The 25,446-nt window shown below is 39.6% G+C and overlaps 1 protein-coding gene across 1 annotated transcript in view; it reads left to right on the forward strand.

Annotated features, from left to right (window-relative positions):
* The window catches only part of FBN2 (fibrillin 2), a 269,378-nt gene that overhangs the window by 213,088 nt on the left and 30,844 nt on the right, over positions 1-25,446 (forward strand). Inside the window, exons 35-54 of the mRNA XM_037028439.1 lie at positions 1,396-1,518; positions 2,054-2,176; positions 5,223-5,384; positions 6,081-6,149; positions 6,599-6,724; positions 7,880-8,005; positions 8,975-9,127; positions 11,352-11,420; positions 12,499-12,624; positions 12,806-12,931; positions 13,387-13,512; positions 15,375-15,491; positions 17,127-17,255; positions 17,764-17,883; positions 21,108-21,233; positions 21,931-22,083; positions 22,877-22,942; positions 23,244-23,369; positions 23,898-24,017; positions 24,951-25,073. Of these exons, the coding sequence (XP_036884334.1) occupies positions 1,396-1,518; positions 2,054-2,176; positions 5,223-5,384; positions 6,081-6,149; positions 6,599-6,724; positions 7,880-8,005; positions 8,975-9,127; positions 11,352-11,420; positions 12,499-12,624; positions 12,806-12,931; positions 13,387-13,512; positions 15,375-15,491; positions 17,127-17,255; positions 17,764-17,883; positions 21,108-21,233; positions 21,931-22,083; positions 22,877-22,942; positions 23,244-23,369; positions 23,898-24,017; positions 24,951-25,073 (2,409 nt within the window). The remainder of the gene's footprint in view (positions 1-1,395; positions 1,519-2,053; positions 2,177-5,222; positions 5,385-6,080; positions 6,150-6,598; positions 6,725-7,879; positions 8,006-8,974; positions 9,128-11,351; positions 11,421-12,498; positions 12,625-12,805; positions 12,932-13,386; positions 13,513-15,374; positions 15,492-17,126; positions 17,256-17,763; positions 17,884-21,107; positions 21,234-21,930; positions 22,084-22,876; positions 22,943-23,243; positions 23,370-23,897; positions 24,018-24,950; positions 25,074-25,446) is intronic.

Below are 25,446 nucleotides of genomic sequence, written 5' to 3' on the forward strand. Positions count from 1 at the left end.
GTTGATGCTATGTATTCTTTAAGAGAATGCAAGACAGTATTCTCTTAAAAAACCTTACTTTATACAGCCCTGTCTTGTGTAGCTCAGTGGATTGAGTGTGGGCCTGCAAACCAAAGGATCATGGTTCGATTCCCAGTCAGGGCACATGCCTGGGTTGCAGGCCAGTTCCCAGCAGGGGATGCACAAGAGGCAACCGTACATTGATATTTCTCTCTCTTTCCCCTCTCCTCTAAAGATAAATCAATAAAATCTTTTTAAAAATTACTTCGTACAACTATAACATTATTTAAATGATCATTTAAAAGTAAAATGCATACTCATATGGCTGATAACACAATCTATTTTCAGTCCAGTCATAAACTAACTTAATGAGTTTTTATTCATTTATATAAAGAAAATAATTATATTTATTCCCCCAACACACAAAAAAGACAACTTTATATATCAGTTAAACTTAAAACACAATTTGAACCATCCCTTAAATCCAGGGTAGATGAAATTCATTATTTTGATCTTAATTAGCATATTTGAATTGACCAGAGACTTGTTTAGACTTAAGGCTTTAGACTTTAGGATGATTTGCACGGTCTAGCCTAAAATGACATGCCTGGTCTGCATTCTCAGAATATGAGGTAATTTGTGTATGGCATGTTCGTCCTCTTCCTGTGAGGAGAAATACAGATGATTTCTGCAGCTGTACACACACACACACACACACACACACACACACACACTGGGGTCTTCATTTTCATATGAATGAGGAACAATTTCTTATTTATTGACTTTGAGCTAAAGCCTCACAGAATAGTTTCATAAACTGGATTTTGGACTTCAATAAAGCTATTTTAATGAAATTTGTAGGAATGTTGAGTAATGAATGATCTTATGCTCTTAGAAAAATTATTTCCCTTTTGAAACTGACTTTATAACAGATTAGATTATGGAATAAAAAAGATTTTAAAAGTTAAACTTAGGTAATGTTAATAATTTATTTAATATTTAAAATATTATATATTTTGTATGTTATAGATGGTTAGAAAACATCTTTTTGCACTAAGTTAATAGAATCTTTGAATTTGTTATCTTTAATTTTTACCTCATTCTTTTCATTCATGTTTAATTTTTGTATTTTTTATGTCTGGGGAATTCTTTTATGTTTATGTATATTATAACCCAAGACAATTAAAATATTGTCAATAAAATAAACTAATATTTCTTTTGTACTTGTTCCTAGATGAATATTATTTGCTTGACTTTTACCTGGTCAGAGAAAAAGAAATTTTTTACTTCATAAGAATACCCAAGGAAATAAAAAATTTAATTAATGTTATACATTAAATCAAAATATTTAAAATGTCCTTGTAAACAAGAGGTGACTGTGTTTTTAATTTTCAGATATTGATGAATGCTCCTTCCAAAATATTTGTGTCTTTGGGACATGTAACAATTTGCCGGGCATGTTTCACTGCATCTGCGATGACGGTTACGAACTGGACAGAACGGGTGGGAACTGTACAGGTAGGCTGGTCACAAGCTTAACTGCAGTCTTATTAAGTAAAATGAATGTTTTGTGCTAGATTTTAAAATTTCTCAAATTTCTGCTTGGCTAACATTTTTTTTGAAACAGAAAATTGCATTCTGATATGTTTATTTTTAGTGGAATTAATCCATTTTTATATAAACAACTTAATATTAAATATCTAACATGAAACTAAGAAAGTATTTTTATATATTTTGGACATGCCTGCATGCATGTATACAAACATACATATATACATGTATAAATATAATTTTAGTTAAGCAAATAGTGACATGGTTTTTTCTTCTTTAGAATTCCAACATTTAATTATCTATTAAGGATATTAAGTGACATTATCATAACTACTGTGTGATGGACCAGTGGAAATTGTTTTAGGAATATATAACAATTTAATCTTTATTGTGCTGGGGGCTTAGAGTGATCTACTATATTACAAGAAATCCACCAAATATTTTGAAATAGCAGTATGCATAGTAAAGATCTTGACATGGGCACTTTAAATGTTTTTCCTAGACATTGACGAATGTGCTGATCCCATAAACTGTGTGAATGGCCTTTGTGTCAACACGCCTGGTCGTTATGAGTGTAACTGCCCACCTGACTTTCAGCTGAACCCCACTGGTGTGGGTTGTGTTGGTAAGGAAAAGCTATCTGAACCAAGCAAATAGAATTATTTAGAGCTAAATATTCAAACTCTTGGTAATGAACTGTGAAGAGTATTTGCTACAATGAATCTGTAAACAAAACAGTCCTTTCCCTTAAGAAACTCTAGCTTACCAAATTATAGGGACATTTTTATCGCATTTATCTGCCAAGTTGTATTTGGAAATGAATTTTCAAGACATTTACTTCAACTTCCTCCTCTCACAGGCTTGGGAACCAAGGCTTCAAGAGGTGCAGGACTTGGTTCAAAATCTCAGAGCTTGCAAGTGGCAGAGCTGAGGCACAGCCCTGAGCTGCTGGGCCCCCTGTCCAGGGCACTGGCCAGGACAGCATGAAGTGGTAGAACTAATGGATTGTACATTATCTCTCCTATGAGCAGGGTCATGTAAGAGTGTAACAAATGAAGTGATGAGAGGAGAGGAATTGGAGAACTGGATTTCTTTAGCCAAACTATTGGAGTGGAGCAAGTTGGGGGCTTGGTGGACAGGGGGTGGGAGGCAAAGAAGACAGTAATAAAGGTTCAGAATCTGTCTTCAACATTCCTGACATTTCTGATATTTTGAAAATAATTGTCCAGTGTTTGCCATCTGCCCTGTTTCTGCTCCTCAGTGAGTGTTTCCCTAAAGGTTAATGGTCTGGAGAATTTCTTGACGGGATACCAAAAAAAAAAGAGGAGGGTAATTGTTGCTTCAGTGCAAATCTGCCCACTGTTCCAAGTGTCAGTTTTCTAGACCTTGCAGTTTATGGAGGGGGTGTTTGCCACTGTGATTTTTATATTGTTTTCAAATTTTAGAGAATATATTGAATTATAGTTTATGGCTGCTCCAAGTTCTGACTTTTTCCATTCAGATTTATTTGTCCAGTGAATATTGAGTGCTTTCTCTTTTAGGGGCTGCAGAGGGAATATACTAAGAAAATTCTCTGCTTTTGAGTTTACATGCTGGTGGCAGGGAGACAGATACAGCGAGAAAAAATTCTGACAATGGAAGTGGTTGTAGGATAAGTGAGGTTTTTTTTTTTTTTTAGAGGGTGGGAGAGTCAGAGCCTTGAAGGAGGGAACATGCCAGCAGAACCACTGAGAGGAGACTACTTGTCTTCAAGGCAAAGGGGCAGCCAGTGCAAAAGGCCTGTAGCAGGAGAACGCTGGTGTTGGGGACACGGCCACAGGCTGAGGCAGAGGGCGGAGTGAGTGGGAGGAGTAAGAGGAAAGGACTCAGAGGAGGAGCAATAGCCCAGATGGCAAAGTGGTTCTCAGCCCCAGCTGCACTGTGAAATCCCATTTGGAACCTTGAAATTACTCTGATCCCTGCTTCACTCCCAGGAATCAGAGTCACTGGAACCTCAGTATTTCTTAAAAGCTTCCTTGGAGCAAACCAAAGCTAGGAAAAGGCAACTAATAAAAGGGAGTGCTCTAAAAGTTAAACATAAGCAAATGCCAAAAGCTATTAAGAGTAAGAAAAATCAAAACAATTATATAAACATCACTTTATATCTAATAGGCAGGCAAAGATTAGACTGGGGAATGTGAAGTGTGGGTCCGTGGACCTCAAAGGTCCCTCTGTTCTGTCGGTAGAAGCGCAGACCAGGACAGCCCTGCAAAGAATGGACACAGTGCTCAGATTCACTGTCAGCACATAATCCATTTCTTGTCTCAGTTTCTTTTTAGAGCACTCCTGTTTATGTGGATTGATGCATCATGGCTTCATCCTTCCTTAGAGGTTTTCCGAAGAACAAAGACTCACTCTGTCTCACAAATACCATTCCATGATGAGATGTTAGGGATCTTAATTTTGTTTGGAGCCACTTGATTTCCTTAGGAGTTATGCCCAATGATGCTAAAAACAAAGAATATAATTACAGAGTAGAAAATGATTGTGTCACCTAGTTAGATGACCCAATAGTGAAATAAAATGTCACTGTTGCATCATTTGCTAACTTTCTTGTTGTTTTTGTGCAAGGAGTTACATCACCTTTCAAGACGGTATAAAAGAAGATTAGAGACACTGTATTTTGAATCTTCTTTGAGCATTTATTGAACACAGTTGAGAATTCAAAAGCTTTCACTTTCTGGCCATAATAGCAGAAGAAAATTGACAGTAGAAAACATTTTACAATTGTTAGATGTGTCAGAAGATGAGTGCAACAGAGACCAGCCCTCTAGTCTAGATTCTAAAGAGAATGGTGACATTCATCATATAAGCAAAATGCCAGGCTTTGTGTGAGTCTTCAGAGGCCAGTATCCTAGATGAAATTTTTCACGTTCCAGAGTCAAAATAAGTGAACCATATATTTCTATAGGCAAAGAAAATATGGTGTTCTTGTCTGTTACTCAATAAAAAATTCAATGTGCAATATTTGATGAGAACCTGAACTACCCCAGGTTCTTTTCTCTTCTGTATTGAAAATTTAATTGCTGTGGATCTGAGGTACACAAATAGTGAAGCCACGTGTGTAGACAAGGGTTATTGGAAGTATGTGATAGAAGTAGAAGAAAATCATTGATGATTCTAATTGATGTTCATAATCTAAAAGTGAAAATAGGTTCCATTTGTGGAGCAAAGGCAATAGCTGCCCTCTCATGAACAGAATTAGGAGCTGTCAAAGTTTTCAAAAATGTCTTCAGGTATGTGCTTTAATGATGCAAAATCAAGAAAAAGAACAAGAAGTAATGAGAGGCTAGAGCCTATTAGAGATGTGCTTGAAATGTTTGAAAAGTGGATGTGTTACAGGTTCAGGCACCACAGCTGACAGACAGTTGATTGCATTCATAGGATGATTTCAGGCATACTTATCTTCAAAACCAAGAAAATGTGGAGTAAAACTTGAGTTAGCATTCAATTCTTACTAAAGTTTCGAATAAGGTTGTTTCCCTATGCAAGAGATTGTTTTGTACTGCGGATGAAACAAACCTTTTATATTAATGGACAAGAACTTGACTTCCATCATCTGAGTGATCTTTCTCTAAAAAGGAATTCTTACTATGGCAAGGGCAGTTGTAAGCTCTTGTGTTTCTCTGCAGACAACCGTGTGGGCAACTGCTACCTAAAGTTCGGTCCTCGAGGAGACGGGAGCCTGTCCTGCAACACCGAAATTGGGGTGGGCGTCAGTCGCTCCTCCTGCTGCTGCTCCCTGGGGAAGGCCTGGGGGAACCCCTGCGAGACGTGCCCCCCTGTCAATAGCAGTGAGTATGGAGCTGAGGCGCAGAGGAAGGGAACGAACTCGGGAAGCTGAAAACCTGTTGCAATTTTTTCTCGCACTGGAGACGGGAGAAAGAGCAAGGGCAAACTTTCACATTTGGACGGCTTTCAGTGATTATGCTGAAACCAGCCAAGGGTGTTCTGCATAAAACTAATCTGAGTTCTCTTCTTACTGTTTTTTCATGATATGATAAAAAAAAAGCAATTTTTAACCACAGCCCAATAGGAATAGTGATATTATCGATTCTCCATGGTGTCACAGTTAATTAGGCTATTACTGGTTCTCCTCAGAGGTTCAGTTTAGGTTCATAGCTGTATCATACCCCTGAAATGATTCATATTATGCCTTATGTTGAAACATGTATTCGACAAGGACATAGATGAAACTTGTAAATTGTCAAGTATTTGAGTTTTTATTTACTAGCCAAAAAAAGCTGTGATATAAAGGGTCTGCAAAGGAGTGTTTAATTTAAAATGGTTTTTGTTGTCCCATCTACATAATTTATGAAGTAAGATAATCATATACATATATCATGAAAAACATAATATACTTTTAAATGTATTCCAATGGCTACAAAGAATATGTATGTGTGTTTTGAGCCTGGCAATTACTGAAGGCTCATTTATTTTCTAAGCCACTTGGACACGAATATCAGATCTCTTTTTTCTTTGTTTTGTAGCTGAGTATTACACCTTGTGTCCTGGAGGTGAAGGCTTTAGACCTAACCCCATCACAATCATCTTAGAAGGTGAGTGCAGCTTCAGCTCTCACCCGCATGTAACCATGGTAAAGCATTAACTTTAAAGAAAAGCTGGTAAAAAAAAAAGTTAGTTTGGAGCAACCCCAGCAAGATTATTTGGAACAATTTCAGATGGAGAGTCAACCACCGGGTTGCTAAATAACCACTTGTAAGTCAGGAAGGTGTGACCTACTGCAGTGATCTAACGTCTGACTGTTCCGCAAAGAAACTCTTTTTACCGGTATCTCTCAACTGTAATCATCCGAGTCTTGCTCTTAAAGCTCCTCTCAGATTGTAGCAAAACACCAACAGAGCAGGACTCTCCATGGTCAGAATAAACCTGTTGTCTAGGTGTGCATTCACGTGGATGCATGGAAGTCACGTGTTTGAAAGCTCTAACAAGAGCTCCTGTGATTCACGATGGTCTTGGTTGTGAGTGACTGTCTCCCCTTGTGCAGACATTGACGAGTGCCAGGAATTACCAGGTCTCTGCCAGGGCGGAAACTGCATCAACACTTTCGGGAGCTTCCAGTGTGAGTGCCCACAAGGCTACTACCTCAGCGAGGAAACCCGCATCTGTGAGGGTGAGGTGAATTTGTACCTAAAAAACAATCAGTGCTATCTAAAACAAACTTCCGCATCAGGCCTGGGGAAGGGGTTCCATCCTCACGTTCTGTCAAAAGACCTGTTGAGACTAGTTCATGGCTTTTGTCTTTTCATATCAACACTGTCAGATAAATTAATTCACAGCGCATTTGCAATAATTTACTGTTGGTTCTTTATGCCTAGATGGATTATGTTTTTTATGCATAAATATAAATGGGAGAAGCCAGAGTAGTGTGAAAACATCCACTATCAAATAACTTATTAGTTCAAGTATTGATTAGGATTGTAGTTTTCATAGGGAAAATAGGTACGCTTGAATGAGTCTATTAAGTTAATATTCTTCAGTGACTTTTAAATGTTGGAGTACGTGTTGGACCACTAAGAAGGAATGCAGAGGTGATGCAGACACCTTTCTTGCTTCCGTCCCCTCTCTACTTATCACTTGGCACTATGGTCATCCTCTTAGGGGCCCACGTCCCCACTGGATGGGGAGCAAGGTCCATAGCTTTTTCATCATTATTGCTACAAGTCCTAGCTTACAGTACATCTCAGTATGTATTTATGGAATCAGTGAAGGCTTCTAAACATGACCATGAAACACAGAAGCCTTTCCATTGTAACCTTTCTTTTGGAACATGTGAGGTAAATGCATCTGGGAGAAACATGATTCAAGATGGGGAACACCCGGTGGTTGCACCGCTGCTGGAATCGGAACGACTGCCAGTTTAAAAGGGGCTGTGAACGTAAAGGCTCTCCTAACTGGATTCGGTTTAATGTTAGCACTAAAATTCAGTGTAAATGACACAAGAGGAAAGCAGGCTTTACAGCAATTCCATTTGAAAAATATGAAATTTCAATGTGAAAAATGCAGGTGCCATTTAAATTATTTTTGCCACCCTGGAATAATTTCTTTTGATCATTTATATTTTGTAATACTAGATTACTTTCTTTCACGGAAAGCCGCACCTCCTGTCATGTCAGTGCACATGTTGGAGTATTATCAATGTAATTGCCTTAAATTCTAAATTTTATGGAAATGTGGACCTTGGGGAGTCATCGTATGCTTTGTTCAGTGGTTTAAATAATATAAACTCCTGGGGAACTATCTTAATGGGTATTGTCGCCTGCTCTAGATATCGATGAGTGTTTTGCGCATCCTGGTGTGTGTGGGCCTGGGACCTGCTACAACACGCTGGGGAATTACACCTGCATTTGCCCACCTGAATACATGCAGGTCAACGGAGGCCACAACTGCATGGGTATGTGAAGGTCTCTGGGGTCACTTAGGTCACAGCTGTTGACCTCCCATGTGAGATGCTTGTGTCTCAGAATGAGTCCATAGAATGTAGAAAGTCAGTCTTTATGAAGAAGTATTTCAAAGTCTTATAAAATTCTGGCTCTGCATCATGTGTTTGAACTTTTGTTGGCCCCTCATGCAGTTATAAAGTAACTAAGTCATGGGGCTGTAATGTACAGCATAGGGAATATAGTCAATATCGTAATAACTTTGCATGGTAATAGGTCATAGTGATTGCATTATAAAGTATATAAATATAGAATCACTGATGTGCACCTGAAACTAATGTACTATTGCATGTCACCTACACTTTACTGTTAGAAACAGGAATTTACATTTTTTAAAAAACACAAGTCTAAAGTAGAACATTTTATCAAATGTTATAATTACGTGTTCTTAAAGAACGTTCACTTTTCATTTGTATAAAATGGGCATTATGAGGTGAAGAGACCAGCCAAAGAACACATACTCGTAACCCCCCGACGCAGACAGCAGTGTGGGGATGGCCTGAGAGGGGGCAGCCGGGCGGAGGTGGGCAGAGGTGGGGAGATAGGAGCGTCTGTAATAGTGTCAACAATAAAAATAAAGTTAAATAAATAGGGTGAACATTCTTTTACAAATGAGGACATTTGAAATTTAGTATGTAATACTTTTCAAAATAAACACATGCTTTTAAATATAGAAAAAATACTTATTAACTTTGTTTCCCGAGCCATTTATGAATGAAAACCCTTATTTAGAAACAGGAGATATGATAGACTAAAAATGACTCACGTTTAACCTAAAGAATTATTTTAAGACACCTCTAAATGACTGCGACATGGTTTAGAGTTATGTTCCTGGAGAAAGTTTGGGGTCTCCGTGCATGTGGGCTTCACTGTTAGCTGCTTGATGATGTCATTGGCTGGCTTGTTGGTTTTTCTACATGTAGACATGAGAAAAAGCTTTTGCTACCGAAGCTATAACGGAACCACTTGTGAGAATGAGTTGCCTTTTAATGTGACAAAGCGGATGTGCTGCTGCACGTACAATGTGGGCAAAGCCTGGAACAAGCCTTGTGAACCCTGCCCAACCCCAGGGACAGGTAAGCACAGACCCCATACTTCGGCTGAAGCCAGGGCAGTGACACAGGCATAAGGGTGGCAGTCCAGTAAAAGCAAACGTGCATTAAAACCAGACATGCTCGGTTCCGAAACCCAGCCGGCCCTCTTCGGGGCACAGACACTAATTTCTGGTGTGTCCTTTGACTAGGAGTCTGGACACTGAAGACAAGCTTCACTGCTAACGAGTTAAAGTTTATAGCCCTGGTCTATTTTAATTCATTATCTTATACCATGCCGGTGAATCCTTCATTTAAGCATAAAAAAATAATTTTTACTAACCACTTTGTGTCTTTGGGCTTGGTCTGAAAGGTATAATATTTTGATGAAAAAAGACTTGTGGTAATTTAAAGTCCATTAAGTTCAGTGGTGTTGTATTTTAGATGGGTCTTGGAAAATATGCAAAAAATGGATTTGATGAGTGCACTTTACATAAAGGAAACTTTTAGTCAAAGTAGTGTTTAGCATTTTTTCCCCTTAAACTTATCTAAAATTTTTAGGCAGAATAATAGAACTGATGTTACATGGTGAAGTATTTTTTAGAAGCACAGATTCTTTTGAAAGAAAATAGAGGCAAGAGAAAAAATTATGTTAAAATTATTGCCTACTCAGGTTTTTGGAAAGTGGTCATTTTTAATAATTTTAGATACAAAGTTGATCCAGTAGGACCAATAAGAAACAATGATTACATATTCATTACTCAATATTACTCAGATTACATGTATTAAAAAGATTTATGTAATATGATGATGAAATGAAGTTAATGAGAGATGCTGAAAAGTAGTACTTGGGGGTGCCACGTTGTGGTTCAGAGTCAATGGGTGAATGGATTTTCTTAACCCTATCTTGCCATATTTTGTTTAGAAAAATCAAATAGAATCATTTTTACAATTCTCTAATTTAAAGACTCCATCAGTTAGAAAGAGGAAACCACTGGTTTGGGGAATGAAATACTACTTATTTTTCATAAGAGGAGGTGAAAGGCTTGGGTTTGAGAGACAGGTCTGTATTCCAGTTGACTCTGCCTCTTATTGTCTGACTTTATGTCGATTATTAATCCTTTCTGAAACCGATTCCTCATATATGACATAGGAATAATAAATAATGACAGTGACTAATTCACGTGGTTATAGTGATGATTGAATGAGATGATGTGTATAAATCACAGTTCTCACATTACCAGGCAATTAGAAACCATTAAACTGGGCATCTGTTATGTGCTTCTCAGTATGTTCTGGGTGTGTGGCGGATGCTGGTGGATGAAACATATGAAGACTCTCCTCTGATAGCACTGGAGTAGAGTCTGTTGTATGTGTTTTACCTAATGCTCTTCAAGAGGTTCACTCAGCAGTAGGCATCAGACGCCGTCTGCTTCCTACATGTTAGAGTGTGTGTAGGGATTGCGGGGGAAGGGGGAGTGGGGACGTGGAGGAGGGTATAGAGAGACAAGTAGTGATGGACCCGCAGTACCGTGTACAGATGATGTGATGTAGAATCGTGCACCTGAAACCTGTATAATTTTGTTAACCAGGGTCACCCCAATAAACTCAATAAAAAACAATGAATAAATTATGGACCTGAAAAAATGGACTTAGAGTTTGTTTCAGTTTCTATTAGTTTTGTGAACTATGTGTAGGAGTAATTCTTCCAGTCTCTATTTTATTCCATGATCTATTGTTTTTGATGCCTCAAGTTTCACATTTTAACGAACAGGCATTTATGTTTAAAAAAAAAGACAAAATTTACATCTCATTCATTATTCATTATAACCAATTTGATCATTACAAAATTATTTTTATGCCTATGCCTTTGTGCAACTTGTGATGTCTTTTTTACATGTGTACTCTAATTTGGTTTTTAAATCTACATAAGTTGGATCGGTTTTAAAGCCCTGCTTATCAAAAGAAAAATAATTTATGTGCCCCAAGTAGATATTTTGAATCTTGTAATGATTTATTTATCTTCTAGTGTCAGAGCAGTAGAAGGTCAATGGTGATGATAATAGTAACAATAATGACAGAGACCGCTTAGGTCTCCGCCCTGGATCGAGGAGCAGATATTGTTACCAAAATAAACATGATTAAAATGAAAATGTCTGGCTGTGAAAAATATAAAATATATTTGGCAATGAAGGTAGTACTTGTAAAACTTTATTTTGAAGGAGTTGGAGAATGTTAAGAGTGAATTTGGTTTGTTTGTGTTTTAAAGCTGACTTTAAAACCATATGTGGAAATATTCCTGGGTTCACCTTTGACATTCACACAGGAAAAGCTGTTGGTGAGTTTTTTTCTAGCTTATGCTTATTTTAATACATGTGTAGAATTTTGGAAAAATGTATTCAGTGTTTTTAGAGTTTGAAGTCCCGTAAAATGTAATAATACGAATCTGATCTAATACAGTTGGACGTAAAAGAGACAGCGTGATCACAGGCTCTGACCAGTGTGACCAGCAATGCTGTTCTGTCAGCATAGTCTGGTGCTGGTGACGACAGTTCGGTGACTCTCTCAAGGTTCCGTGCATGTCGAGCGAAACCTGTCGTTTTCCTTTTGGTGCATATTGTATCACATGACTCTAAGTAATGCTTCTCATTTTAACTTTTAGTTGCTATTTTCATACATACATGTTTAAGTGTTTGGTGTTTTTTCACTATATTCCTTTCTTCCAATCTACTTACAAATTTGCAAGATTATTAATTATGTAAATTACTTCCTTCTAAATGTACTTTCTTTTTTTCCAGTTTTTATTTATTACTTTAGAGAGAAGGAAAGGAAAGGAGAAAGGGAGAGAAACATCGATTGGTTGCCTCTCACATGCCCCGAACTGGGGATCAAACCCTCAACCCAGACACGCACCTGAACCTTTGGTTCACAGTCTGGTGCTCAACCTACTGAGCCACACCAGCCAGGGCTCAATGTACTTTCTCTTGCTCGTTCTACTTTACTTCCTCAAAAGTTATAAAAGTAATTTCATTTTAAGCCTTCATTATCAATGCACATATAAAAAAGGATATAAAATTAAGAAAACTTTCTTTATCAGCTGTGTTTATCAGCAGCAGTTAGGGGAGCCTGACATGTAAGTTGAAGAGGAGATGTGATTCTAGAGGAAGTTCGTTTGCTACATCAACACTGAAAGCATTTGGTATCTTTAATCAGCTACTTAAATTTTTCCATCGTTGTTTAAAGGAAATAATAATGTATTTTATAGTCCGTATGCTTTAACAAAGCACAAAATCACTCATAGCAGTATAGAATTTAATTTGGTGACATTGAGTGTGTTCTCATCACATTGTTCAAGGTCGCATGGTGAGTACATTAAGCAGAACCACATATATTTGATCAAATCTGTTCAATTCCAGACATTGATGAATGTAAAGAGATCCCAGGCATTTGTGCAAATGGTGTGTGCATCAACCAGATCGGCAGTTTCCGCTGCGAGTGCCCCACGGGATTCAGTTACAACGACTTACTCCTGGTCTGTGAAGGTAACCTGAACGATGTGTGACCTCTGTCCACGTAAGTTTGGTGGACATGAATAGTGTTGGATAGCTTTCTGATTTTTTACAGTTTCTTTCTCAGAAGTTAGGCGTCAGTGACCCAATGGTTGAGTAAAGGTAATACGAATGCAATATTGAAATTGTACACGTGAATTTATTGCTCTTTCAGATATCGACGAGTGCAGCAATGGCGATAACCTGTGCCAGCGGAATGCAGACTGCATCAACAGTCCCGGCAGCTACCGCTGCGAGTGTGCCGCAGGCTTCAAACTCTCGCCCAACGGAGCCTGTGTCGGTGAGAAGGAGCCTGACCTCATTCTCTGGCACTGAGCACAGCATTCTTCGGATTTCCTACGCTGAAAAGTTGTCTAGGCTTTTCTATCCAAAAGTATTTTCAAAGACAGTTTTGAAAAGATTTCCTTAGTAGATCTCTTCATTGATGTTGAACCTGTTTCACCATATAGAGTAGATTACTTTGTTCAGAAAAGAGGTCTCTTCAGTGGATTTTCCGAGTATTGGACCGAAAGTAAAATGGTATCCTTGAGATGCCAGTCATATAAAAGTTGCATGATTTTTAAAAGAAAGAGACTCGGACACTTTAAAGTCTTTTTTTTGATTCAGCTGTTGTCATGGTTCACTTTCAGCCTATGGGTAATAATTAATAGCAGGTTATAGAAACATGCCTGTGAAAAAAATGAAGGAATCTTAATAAAAATCAGATATGTGAAACGTTGTCTTTCTTTGTTTTAGATCGCAACGAGTGTTTAGAAATTCCTAATGTTTGCAGTCATGGGCTGTGTGTTGATTTGCAAGGAAGTTACCAGTGTGTCTGCCACAATGGCTTCAAGGCTTCTCAGGACCAGACCATGTGCATGGGTAAGAGGGGGCGTTAGCTCCAGAGGGCGAGGGGGAGCAGCACGTCCAGAAGAGGCTATAGTTTGGTCGCTTGCCAAATTGACATGCCGTTATCAGAAACAATCTTGCAAAAAGTTAACTATGTTGAATTGTTTATGGTTTCATTCAGTATAAAATCTGTGAGCAGGGACACATCATAATATGTTCCTCAGTTCAGTGTTCACAGCCCTTTTCTCCAGATGACTTTTACCTGGGCTCTGGGGTGCTCAGGACTGTGTGGCAGTCACTGCAGTACCAGCTGCCCTGTGCCCTTCTCTGTCACCATGGAGGAAAGCCTTTTTGACTACAAGAATGCCAGGGAGTAAGTAGCAAGTGTGACAGTTTTGAAATGAATATATATACATGCACATACATACATATATACGTATATACCCCATTTCCCCCAAATCATTGAATACATGGGTTTTTTCTGCTTTTGAGTTTTAACTCTTAAAAACAACTTGTAGAAGCAACAGTAGCTAATGTAATAGTTAGTTAAACAGTGATAGTGTTCAGTAAGTACACACTGAGCTGATGATGAATAAGATTGCAAATGCAGATGGGTGGATACCTTGGAACTCAACATAGCTCCTTCAATGAGATGTCAGCCACTGGCTCTATCTTTGCAAAAAGTGTTCTCCATGCCTTGCACTTGAAGGAGGAAAATCAAAGCATAACTTGGCTATTTATAATTAGCATGTTCTCAATTTAGGAGAAGCCAAAACTGTGAATCTACTCTTTTGGCATCGAAGATAACATCCATGTGAGGAGTGAAGTCGGATTTCAGCACTGCAGAGCTGGTTTACTTGGTGGTGTGTCCACACAGTGAGGAGCACCAGGAAAACGCTCCGTTCACCCACTGCCTCCTAAGGGCTCCTCCTTGGGCTTGTCTCTCAGTGAGAGGAAAAGTTCTCTAGGAGATGCTTGTGCAAAGGACTCGTAGAGGATCTGGCCCTATTTGCATCAGAGAATATGATTTGCCAAAAAATAAGAGGTTTATTATTCAGAAATTCATATGGAGAAATCTGCCCTCAATCCTAACAATTCATCCAGGACAAGTCAGCTACACTCCTTGGCAATACCTCTCTTAAACAAAGCTTTCTTCCTCATAGCATTCTTCCTAAAGAACAATATCCCCACCCCCACCCCCATGGTGGACGAGGTTCAGCAACCTGGAGTTCACAGTCTAGGAAATCTGCTCTCTTGTATGAGAGTGATTTTTCTAAGAATTACCGCAATTTCATATTTTGAAGGCTAACAATATTGCATTCTAATTGACTTCTTCAATCTGGATTCCACTAATTCATAAAATCTAGGAAACTAAAGTTTCTTTGTTGTGCTGATCAAATAAAGGTTTCTAGATGTCTGGGAGAGTGTTTATAGTGCCTAATAGAACAGAATTCTTTTAAGGTTTCAAAAGGTTAGTTTCCCTACAGTCAACAAGCAAACTATTCATTCATTAAAACACCACCATTCCTGTGGGAGCAGGGGTGGGCTGCGGGGAGGAGGAAAATTGGGACAACTGCAATAGAATAACAACAAAAAAATTTATAAAAACAAAAAAACAAAAGCAACAACCAAAAAAACCCACCTCATTTAAGGGGATGCTTGCTTAGCCTTGTTCTGAGAGTTACATTTGCCTGTTAGTCATTAAACAGCACTTTTTCATATAATTTTATAATTTAGCATTTTTTCTACCCCATACTTATTTTCTTTTAAGTAAATATGAGTTCCTAGTATTGCATGAGGACAATCTAACTAAATCAGGAAAGTAATATGAATGTTGAATAGGCTGTGTTTTTCTCATTAAAAATTGATCCGTTTGAGCCAGTGTTTCTTCGTAGATGTCGATGAATGTGAGCGGCATCCTTGTGGAAACGGAACTTGTAAAAACACCGTGGGGTCCTATAACTGTCTCTGCTATCCAGGGTTTGAGCTCACTCATAATAACGATTGCCTGGGTAAGTACGCAGTCCGTGTCGGGCTCCTGGCGCTCCCGTGCCATTTCCACACAGCACACAGAAATAAAAAATCACACCAAAGAATAAACATTCTCATTATTAAAATTGCAGATGTGTGCCAAAAGGTATATGACATCATTAATTCCTAGTTAACTAAAGCCTTCGTAGTGGCACAAATAATGACGAAATGGTTTGCTGGATTGAGCTCTTCTGTCAATCAGCCAGTCGGTTCAGGGGACAGCCAGGCAGGTGGTCGATGCATGGGGACCGTGCTATGCTATGGGGTTACTTGCACGCTTTCACTGGGATGGAGGATGGACCTGTCATTGTTTCAGCATTGTTACAGTTATTTAATATAATCTATTTTTGATTTATATTCAAACACTGATGGTCTTCAACCTAACATGTTGTGTGTTGGAACTTCATGTTCCATCAGCTTTTGAAGCCAGGGGCGTCCTTTCCCACAGAAACAGCACACGGCGCCTGGGTTTCCACACCGACCCTCGAAGCCTGTTTGATCTCTGTGTGTGACCAACTTCAGATTTGCAATGGAAAATAAAACTGCCTACTATGCAGTGGTACAGGATTTTAGCCTCTGCCCTAAAAATAGGAAATTGAAAATAGGAATTGAAATAGGATTGAAATAGGAATTGAAATAGGAATTGCTAGCGAGTGGGGGCAGTGTCTGTGTTTGGTGGAGGAGGTAATGGGAGAGATGACAACCAGGGCTGTCAGTGTTTCTCCTTTACCCTGTGTCGGGCGCTGTGCTGACGATGCTGTAGCACATAGCCTGACTTCATTCCCATGTCCTTGTGAGAGATGCGAAAGTAACAGGCTTTCTACCATTATGGGGCCATCATGGCTCAAACCTATCTCCTAATTTAACCCAACATATGTTCCTCTCAGTTTTCTTTATTTTTCAAAATTCTGCAACTGGGAGAACAGTGCCCAGCTAATTGAACATTTTATTCAACTACTACCGTCTTGTCTATAGTTTCTCAGACCCTCTGCACAGCCACAGAGAACTGAAGACCCAGACGTGTTTCTGATCAAAGCACAATCTTCAAACAGCCCAGAAAATTACTCAACTGCAGTCAGCCCTGAGCTTCACTGAAAACCTGACACCAAAGGATATTTATTTTCAAATTTAGTATTCTGTCAGTAAAACATGTCAGTGATTCTAGAGCCTTTTTAATATAATTGATTTTTCTGTATTTAATATGCTCCATGATTTGTCCTTTGAATATTGTCAGCTTATCTCCAGGGAAGGTCAGTTGCCAACTATGCAGTCAAGTTAAATTTATATATTCCTCTGCCTCTGGGAAAAGAAGTATTTTTTCAATGGGAAAGAAGGGAAAGTTTCACCTGAAACCTTCAACTTTTACTTGGTTATAAATTTTTTAGCTATATTAATATCCAAAATGTGCCCTTGTGGTTGAAATACAGTAGGGTTCTATGCGACCTTATTAGTCACACGATACTGAGGACACAAGCCACTTTTCTCTGTGGTGATGAGCAGTTGTAGTGTAGGGTTTCTGTGAGTGTCTACCAACAAATATGTTGTTAAGTTGCGACTTTTGGCACAGTATATGTGTGAGAGCTCCCACTTAAAAGCTGACTCCTGTTTGCTTACAGACGTAGATGAGTGCAGTTCCTTTTTTGGCCAGGTGTGCAGAAATGGACGGTGTTTTAACGAAATTGGCTCCTTCAAGTGTTTGTGTAATGAAGGTTATGAACTTACTCCAGATGGCAAGAACTGTATAGGTAAGTATCTGAATAATCAACAGTCTTTCTATTGTTTTCTATCCCCACCCCGCCAGTCCCCACTTAAGAACTCATTCACGTTTTACTTGAGCATCTGATTACATGACCAAGTTAAGAAATATTCCTATGGAGAACAACTGAGGGGGGTGGGCTGGGAGGGAGGTGGGGGATGGAAAACTGTACTTGAACAATAGTTAAGTTTAAAAAAATTTTTTAAAAGAAATATTCCTTATAAGAAATTAGCCAACAATTGAAAATTACGCAGGTGCGGTGTTTTTATTGGGAGCTTGAGGCTATCCATGTCTAAGTAAAAGTAGTCAAAGGGAACAGAACAAGGAAATTTGCCTCTGGTCAAATGAGGAAGACCCAAGATGTCAAAAGAGTGTCTCGGGGCGTATTTGTCCTTAGGAACCTCGCAGATCAGAAGGCCAAAGCGGAATTTATGTTAATATCACTCAGCAACAGTTAGCTCATATTTGAGTAATTTTTATTTTGTTTCTCTTTAAAGATACCAATGAATGTGTAGCCCTTCCTGGCTCTTGTTCTCCCGGTACCTGTCAGAATTTGGAGGGGTCCTTCAGATGCATCTGTCCCCCAGGGTATGAAGTAAAGAGCGAGAACTGTATCGGTAAGGCTACCGTGGATTCTGAGGTCCCCGAGCTGTTCAGCGTAGGGAGACCTGGTACAGACTCTGTGGAGGTCTGTGGCGTCCGGACCACTGCGGTGTGCCCACCCAAGGAGTTAAACACGCAGCTGCATACATTTGTCTTATTGAGTCATCAGAAGTGATTTGAAGGTGGGAGGTGAATCATCAGAGGTGATTTGAGTGATGGGAATACAGAATTTAGGGATGCGGGATTTTCAGTAACAGCAGTCTTCTGCTAGTAAAAGAATTTTTGGTGTGCTCTAATCTTTTTTCCAAATGCCAGCAGAGACTTTCTACTGAATTTAAAGAGTGTCTACAAAAATTGTAATCTTTGGCACCCAATTTTAAAACAGCTATTAAAGGTGTCCAGAGTCCTAGAAATGTGAAGCAGAAAATCTTCACAATGCTGTTGAGACTTTTTTTCTCCTTGGGAAGGCCTCATGTCAAAACAGAAAATATTAATCCATTTGTCATAACAGATGTTTTTCTGTTGAAACTTTTCCAGCTTACAAGAACATTGTAGCCACATCAAAAGTAGGTCCCAGAATCTCCTGGTGGACATGATGAAGGCCAACCTTTTTACAGTTACTTTATTTCACTTTTATACAAATTAGTTTTTACAGTCTTGCTGAAATTCAGAAGCACCAAAATCTTAGGGTGATTGCTTGAGGGTGTTTCTGACTTTCTGTTACCCACGTATTAAAATATTCCATGTAGCTCTTCTGTTCACATTCAGGGTATTTATGTAGACAGAACTGAAGGAAATAGCTTACTTCATTAAATTTAATTATTTTTAGAGCATATAATTACATATAATGGATATCCCTAGTCATTCCAATTTGGTTTATATACCTTCTCCCTTTTCTCTCTGATTCGCATAACTCATTGTAAGATTGTCTAGTGTTCTGAATACTTAAAAAACAATAAATAATAGAAGCATCTTAGTAAGAAACTTATTGGGATGTTTAAGGATTTTTTCTTTCATTTTCTTCCTCCATATTTATTCTCAGTTCATTATTCTTGTGATCCATCCCATTTTGGAACAGCAGTAGCCATATGTCACCCATTAGGAGGGAAATAGAAATACATGTGCTTCCTTGTGTCAGACTCAGCTGCCTTTTCTCAGTGAAAAAAACACCTGTGATTTGGTTATATTTTATTATACTTAAGAAATATTTTATATTCTTTATCCGTTGTTAGCAATGCCACTATTTTACATTTCTGAAAAATTGGTTTTTAGTTAACTTTCATCACTGGAAGAATATTTTCTTTGGATCTGACTCTCTTCTGTCAATTTTTTCTAAATGAAATGCTTCACACACAAACCTATTTTTACACTCATACGCACACACGCAAATCCGTTCTAACACACAATGGACGTTATACTCAACTTGGTGCCTTTCAGGTGCTGGAATACAGGTCTTGCCTTCAGGTAGCTTATTGCCTAAAAAAAAGACATATTTTGCCCTGGCTGGTGTAGCTCAGTGGATTGAGCGCGGGCCTGCAAACCACATGATCGCGGTTCAATTCTCAGTCAGGACAGATGCCTGGGTTGCAGGCCTGTTCCCAGTTCCTGGCAGGGGACGCATGAAAGGCAACCATACACTAATATTTCTCTCATTCTCTCCTTCCCTTCCCCTCTAAAGATAAATAAATAAAAATCTTTAAAAAAAACAGTTAAAAAAAAGACATATTTTGTAAACAAACCTGCTCTGTGAAGATACTCTTCTGATCCAGTGTGGCAGCCACTGCACTGGAGGTGTATTCAGGATGTAGGAGCAGCGTGGGAGGCTATGAATAATGATAGCAGTGGTGACAAGGGGCATGTCAAGGAAGCTCATCACAAAGGATTGGTGACATTCGAGGTGACTCTTAAATATTGGATAGGAATTTACCAATCAAAGACAGGAGCAGAGCAGAGGAGGCCATCTGCAGACACAGGTAACACAAGTGTGGTAAAGAGCATCGAATGGCCAGCACAGAAGATTGAACGTAGTGCTACAGGCAGTGTGAAGCATTGCAGGGGAGGTTTTTCGTCTGTTTGTTTGTTTGTTTGTTTGTTGTTTTAAAAGAAAGAGAGGGCCCTGGCAGGTGTTGTTCAGTGGATTGAGCACTAGCCTGCAAACCAAAGGGTTGCTGGTTCAATTCACAACCTGCCTGGGTTGTGGGCTGGGCTCCCAGTGTGAGGTCACATAAGAGTCAACCACACATTGATGTTTCTCTCTCTCTCTTTCTCCTTTTCTTCTCCTCTGCTCAAAAATAAATTAATAAAATTCTTTAAAAAAGAAAAGAAAGAGTGGGTTACAACTCACTAATGAAAATTCTGCAAATATACCTTAAGGACATAATGTGTGCTAGACATTTTGCTAGACTAAGTTGAGGGGACATTGGTGATCCAGACAGACAGACATGTCATGGCCTCATGGAGCTTGCATCCTAATGTGCCTGGAACTGTGTCATGTTCCTTCACTTAGACAAAATAACCCTTTAAATAAGCACCTCCAACCAAATATGCCAAACATCACTGGTAAGGAATTCCTGTTTATTTTAAGGAACCATTCTGGGAGGAGGTGAGAGTGATAAAATTTTCCAAATACATCTCAGTCCTCCTAGTTCCATAGGCACAGATTTTCAGATAGACATGTGTTTTAGAAAGACAGCCCTGGTGGCAGTGTGGAGAAAAGAGAGGAAGGTGCTGCAACCAGTTAGGAGATTTACAGTAATCCCAGTGACAAATGATGTTGAATTTGAGTGTACACAGGGGGTTGAATCGAGAGGTCACATGCTTTTTGCATATGGAGGCTAAATGGTCAGGTGGAGGAATAAAGGTGACTCCAGGATCCCAATTTAAGATGCTGAGAGGAGCATCAGAGAAGGGGACCAGTTGAGCTTGCAGTGTTCCTAAGGCAGTGATGGAACTGGTCATGTCGGGCAGGCAGATGGGCATACATACACACCTAGGGGTCAAGTGCAGGGAGCTGGAGATCGACATGGGCATCTGGGCCATATGGTGGGTTGAAACTTGACTTTTAAGCAAGAATAGTTTACTTTTAAAGAATAAGTAAAATATTTACGTAATGTCATCTCTTGTTTGATGTTAAATACCCAATGGCTAGTAGACTGTTGCAGTGTGGATAAAGTATTTCTTTTGAAATGTTGAACAGAGTACTGATTTGATTAAAGTAATGAATTCTGCTGTTCTGCAGATATAAACGAATGTGACGAAGATCCCAACATCTGTCTTTTTGGTTCCTGCACCAACACTCCTGGGGGCTTCCAGTGCATCTGCCCCCCTGGCTTTGTGCTGTCTGATAACGGACGCAGATGCTTTGGTGAGCTTTGAAGTGACTGCTCTGTCATAACTCACCCTCAGAAACTTCAGAGTTGGACAGTGCATCGTTACACTAGTATTTGTCACTACAAAGTGCATGTGCATGGCAAATACATCATCTGTAAGTTAAAAATGTCGGTCCTCTGTGAACCCCTGTCCCACAGCACATTTACTTTAAAAGACTGTAGGTCTGAGAAGTATATACACTGGACAGATTTTAAGGTACTTTCAATTATTGGCTGTTTCTACGTATTTAAAAAATTTCACGCTAAAGGAAAAATTCTTGTTTCACTCTTTCACTTTGTTGACGTAGATTGATTTGTACATTCCTATATGAATTGGTTTTTATGCGATTTAACTAACTGAAAGTTACTTACATCGTCTTTTTAGGCAACCATGTAATGGTGGAAAAAGATCTGGAAATCATTATAATATTGAGCATAATTTCTCAGATTTCCCAAGCACATTATAAAAATATTTTAATCATTTTAAGTAATTAAATAAAATTTTATAGGCAAGTCAACTGAAACTGGCAAGCGAAATCAGCAATTGAGGATTTCCAGACCTTTTAACTGCTAATCTGATCTGCATATGTTCACCCCATGTGAAACGTTCTGTCAGAAACAGAGTTCTGTGCAAGTCATTCCACCTTTCGAAATGACCAGCAAGGAGGACTGTGCTTTTGCTTTCTTGAACAGACACTCGCCAGAGCTTCTGCTTCACGAACTTTGAAAATGGAAAGTGTTCTATACCCAAAGCTTTCAACACCACAAAGGCAAAATGCTGCTGCAGTAAGATGCCAGGAGAGGGCTGGGGGGACCCCTGCGAGCTGTGCCCCAAAGATGATGAAGGTGAGAGAGCAACGGCACAACACACCGCTTTGCACTGGTTTGGGAATTTTTGGTTAGAAGTAGGTCTGTCTATATAATTTATGAATATTTCAAAGGTGAAATTACCCCATCACATACAAACTTGAAGGGTTCGCTGAGCAACCTAGTCTGGGAGACTTCTTTCAGCCTCTGTGTTCAACACCTGTAAGTGCTGGTAGTCACTCTGTTGTGGGGAGGAAGACTTCCCCACCCCCCAAGGTTAGCATTACTTTCTTTCAAAGAAAATCTGAGAGGTGTGAGCAGGGGGTGAAAATTGCACCCCAGGTTGCTGCGGGGAAGCCCCGAGTGTGTGCGTGTGCGGTATCACAGCCTGGGGCTCTCAGGATCCCCGTGGAGAGGCTGCGTCAGCGCCATAGCCATTGGCTATAGCAGACCAAGAGCCTCCAGGTCTTGTTAACACAGCCTAATGGCAGGGCAGTTCCCAGCAAAATAGGAACTGGTGTGGCCTCTGTGTCAGGAGTGGCAGAGAGGGCTCTTTAGCTGCTCAGCAGTAAGGGAGCAAACAGGTAGACCTAGTAGCCCTCAGCAGGTACCATGCTGGAAGGAGCTGGGCAAGCTCAGGTGACCTTCTCCAAATAGGCTCATTTGTGCTGCTTTTAAAATACATCATCAAAATAACATAAAAGGCTCTTGTTAGAAACAGGTTTGTAAAGGAAAGAGAAGTCTAATTCGCATGTGTATTGTTCATGAGTTTTTAGGTCCTCTGAGGGTTGAGAATCTTCAATAATGGGAAATTTGTGTTTTTTCTCTGTAGTAGCATTCCAGGATTTGTGTCCTTACGGCCATGGAACCGTTCCTAGTCTTCATGATACCCGTGAAGGTGTGGCTTGTTACATTTTCCTCCTATAGTCTTCCTTTATATGAGTATATGGTTGTACCTTTATTTTATAAAGCATGCTAATTTTACTGTATGTATCTAGTACGTTATATTCAGTGTACATATACAATATTTATTATATATTATATGCATACATTTACCATAAGACTGTTGTGGTAGCTACATCATATATTTCTAGGATAGAAAAAATGTTTACATGTTTTAAAAATTGTAAGTCTTTTGAATACACGGCTCTGGCATATCTTTTTATACGAGGGAGTTTACGGGCAGTTCTGTGTTTCAGATGTCAATGAATGTCTCGAGAGCCCGGGCATCTGCTCAAATGGTCAGTGCATCAACACAGACGGGTCTTTTCGCTGTGAATGCCCAATGGGTTACAACCTTGACTACACTGGAGTGCGCTGTGTGGGTGAGTGTTGACTCCACATTCATTAAAGTTCTGTTTTATGTCTCATATTCAGCAAAAGGTTTCTCAAGCACCCTGGGTGGTGGCGGGATTTGGTAGCTAGTAACTGCACTTTCCCACCCTGCATTTTCCAGTGGGCCTGGTTTATGTGAAGATGGAGAGATTTGCCCAACCTCTGCCTTCCACCAAAATATACAAACTCTGATGTGTCTAGAGATTTCTAATTGCCAAAACCACTAACTGGGAAAGAGATCCATTTTATTTTATGATTTTCCATGCCTGCTCTTGGAGCAGAAAACCATGGCCCTCTTTGGGTCTGGAAGTTCTGAAGCAAGCACAGCTGGCCTGATCCTTCAGGGTCCTCTGCACATCACAAAGGCCAGCCCCCTGAGGCTGAGGTAGGTGGAGGGCAAGAGTTTTGTGTGCCCCACACAGATCCTGGTAATGCGTGAGGCCAGGTGGATATTCACAGGTGTGCTTCGATTACTAAGACTTCTCCAAGCGTTATGGCACTTTCATATTGTTTTTCAGATACTGACGAATGTTCAATAGGCAATCCGTGTGGAAATGGCACATGCACCAATGTTATTGGGAGTTTTGAATGCAATTGCAATGAAGGCTTTGAGCCAGGGCCCATGATGAATTGTGAAGGCAAGTGGTACTTCCTTATTATTTCTTCTTGATATAGAAAGGGATTCTTAATGTCTCAGTTTTTATTTTCTGATATTCAGTTGATGATTATATTCATCACAAACACATTTTCCTTTACTTCAAGGAAAGTTGCAGTAGCTGCTTTAGTGCCCTTGTCTGATCACTCCAGCATCTGGGTCATCTCCGAGTTCGCATCCATTGGTTGTCTTTTCCCTTGAGACTGGTCCCATTTTCCTGGCTCCTCCTTATGTTGCTTAATTTCGGGTTGTACCCTGGATATTGTGAATGATATCTTCTGGAATCAGTTACATTACTTCTAAGAATGTGCATGCGGTTAACTCGAGTGAAAATGAAAGCTGACTGACAGGCCTGCGGAAGACAGTGGTTCCGATTTCAGTTTTGCTCTGTGAGTCGTGGCGGTTAGCCTCTTTGATTTTCCCCACACATACATGGTTAAGTCAGCTGCTTGGGCTGGCTGTATGCAAAGAAAAAAAAAATACTGTTTTTCCATCTCTGGCCCTCTGCTTTTTGGGATCTCCCGTCACTCTTCAGCAACTTTGTTTGCCCCAAGGCTCCTTCCACAGAAGCTGAGAAAGTTTCTATTGAAGATTTAGCTGCCAGGTGCTGCCACTGCCCAGACTGGGTAATTCCAGGGAAAAAAGGAAAAAGAACTTATTCCTTGCTCGTTATTTGCTGAGTTTCAACTCAGTACTAACATGTTTTCTAGGTAGTAGTTTTTGTATTTTTTCAAAGGTTATAGTTATTTGTTGGAGGATGAACTTGTTGGGTATCTAGTTCTCCACACGAGAAGTGGAAGTTAGATTATCCCATTGCTTTCTGTGTAACTTGCAAGTAAATACATCAGTGTTTCTTCAAACAAATAATTAGAACCCTAGGCTAAGTGCATACATGGCTGCCTGTTTCTTTGATCAGATATCAATGAGTGTGCCCAGAACCCTCTGCTGTGTGCTTTCCGCTGCATGAACACCTTTGGGTCCTACGAATGCACATGCCCAGTTGGCTACGCGCTCAGGGAAGACCAGAAGATGTGCAAAGGTAAGGCCCCAAGCAAGGGAGTGGTTAGAACTTTACTTGCCATGCTGGGAACATATTTTAATGATTTTGTATTTCTCAGCTATCTTCTTCCAGAGCTTTACAGAAATGTCTGTGACAGCATTTCATTGGTAGATTTCCATCCCTAGATAACAAGACACTTGATAGTCTGTTCAGTCAGGTCAAAGATAGGATGCGTCGAGGAGCTCACCAATTGTCACACTGTTGGGCTCTCATTACAGCAAAGACCCCCTTTTCCTGGACTTCTTACTATTAGGACCAAAGCTAAAACTTCCAAATCTAAAATATAGATAGCCTGCAGCTCAGAAAGATGGGACTCCTCCTTTCTGTGTCACATGTGTGATTACATTTTGGA

This window comes from Sturnira hondurensis, unplaced genomic scaffold, assembly GCF_014824575.4.
Source record: "Sturnira hondurensis isolate 20B ecotype Veracruz unplaced genomic scaffold, ASM1482457v3 Scaffold0001509, whole genome shotgun sequence".
Lineage (NCBI taxonomy): Eukaryota > Metazoa > Chordata > Mammalia > Chiroptera > Phyllostomidae > Sturnira > Sturnira hondurensis.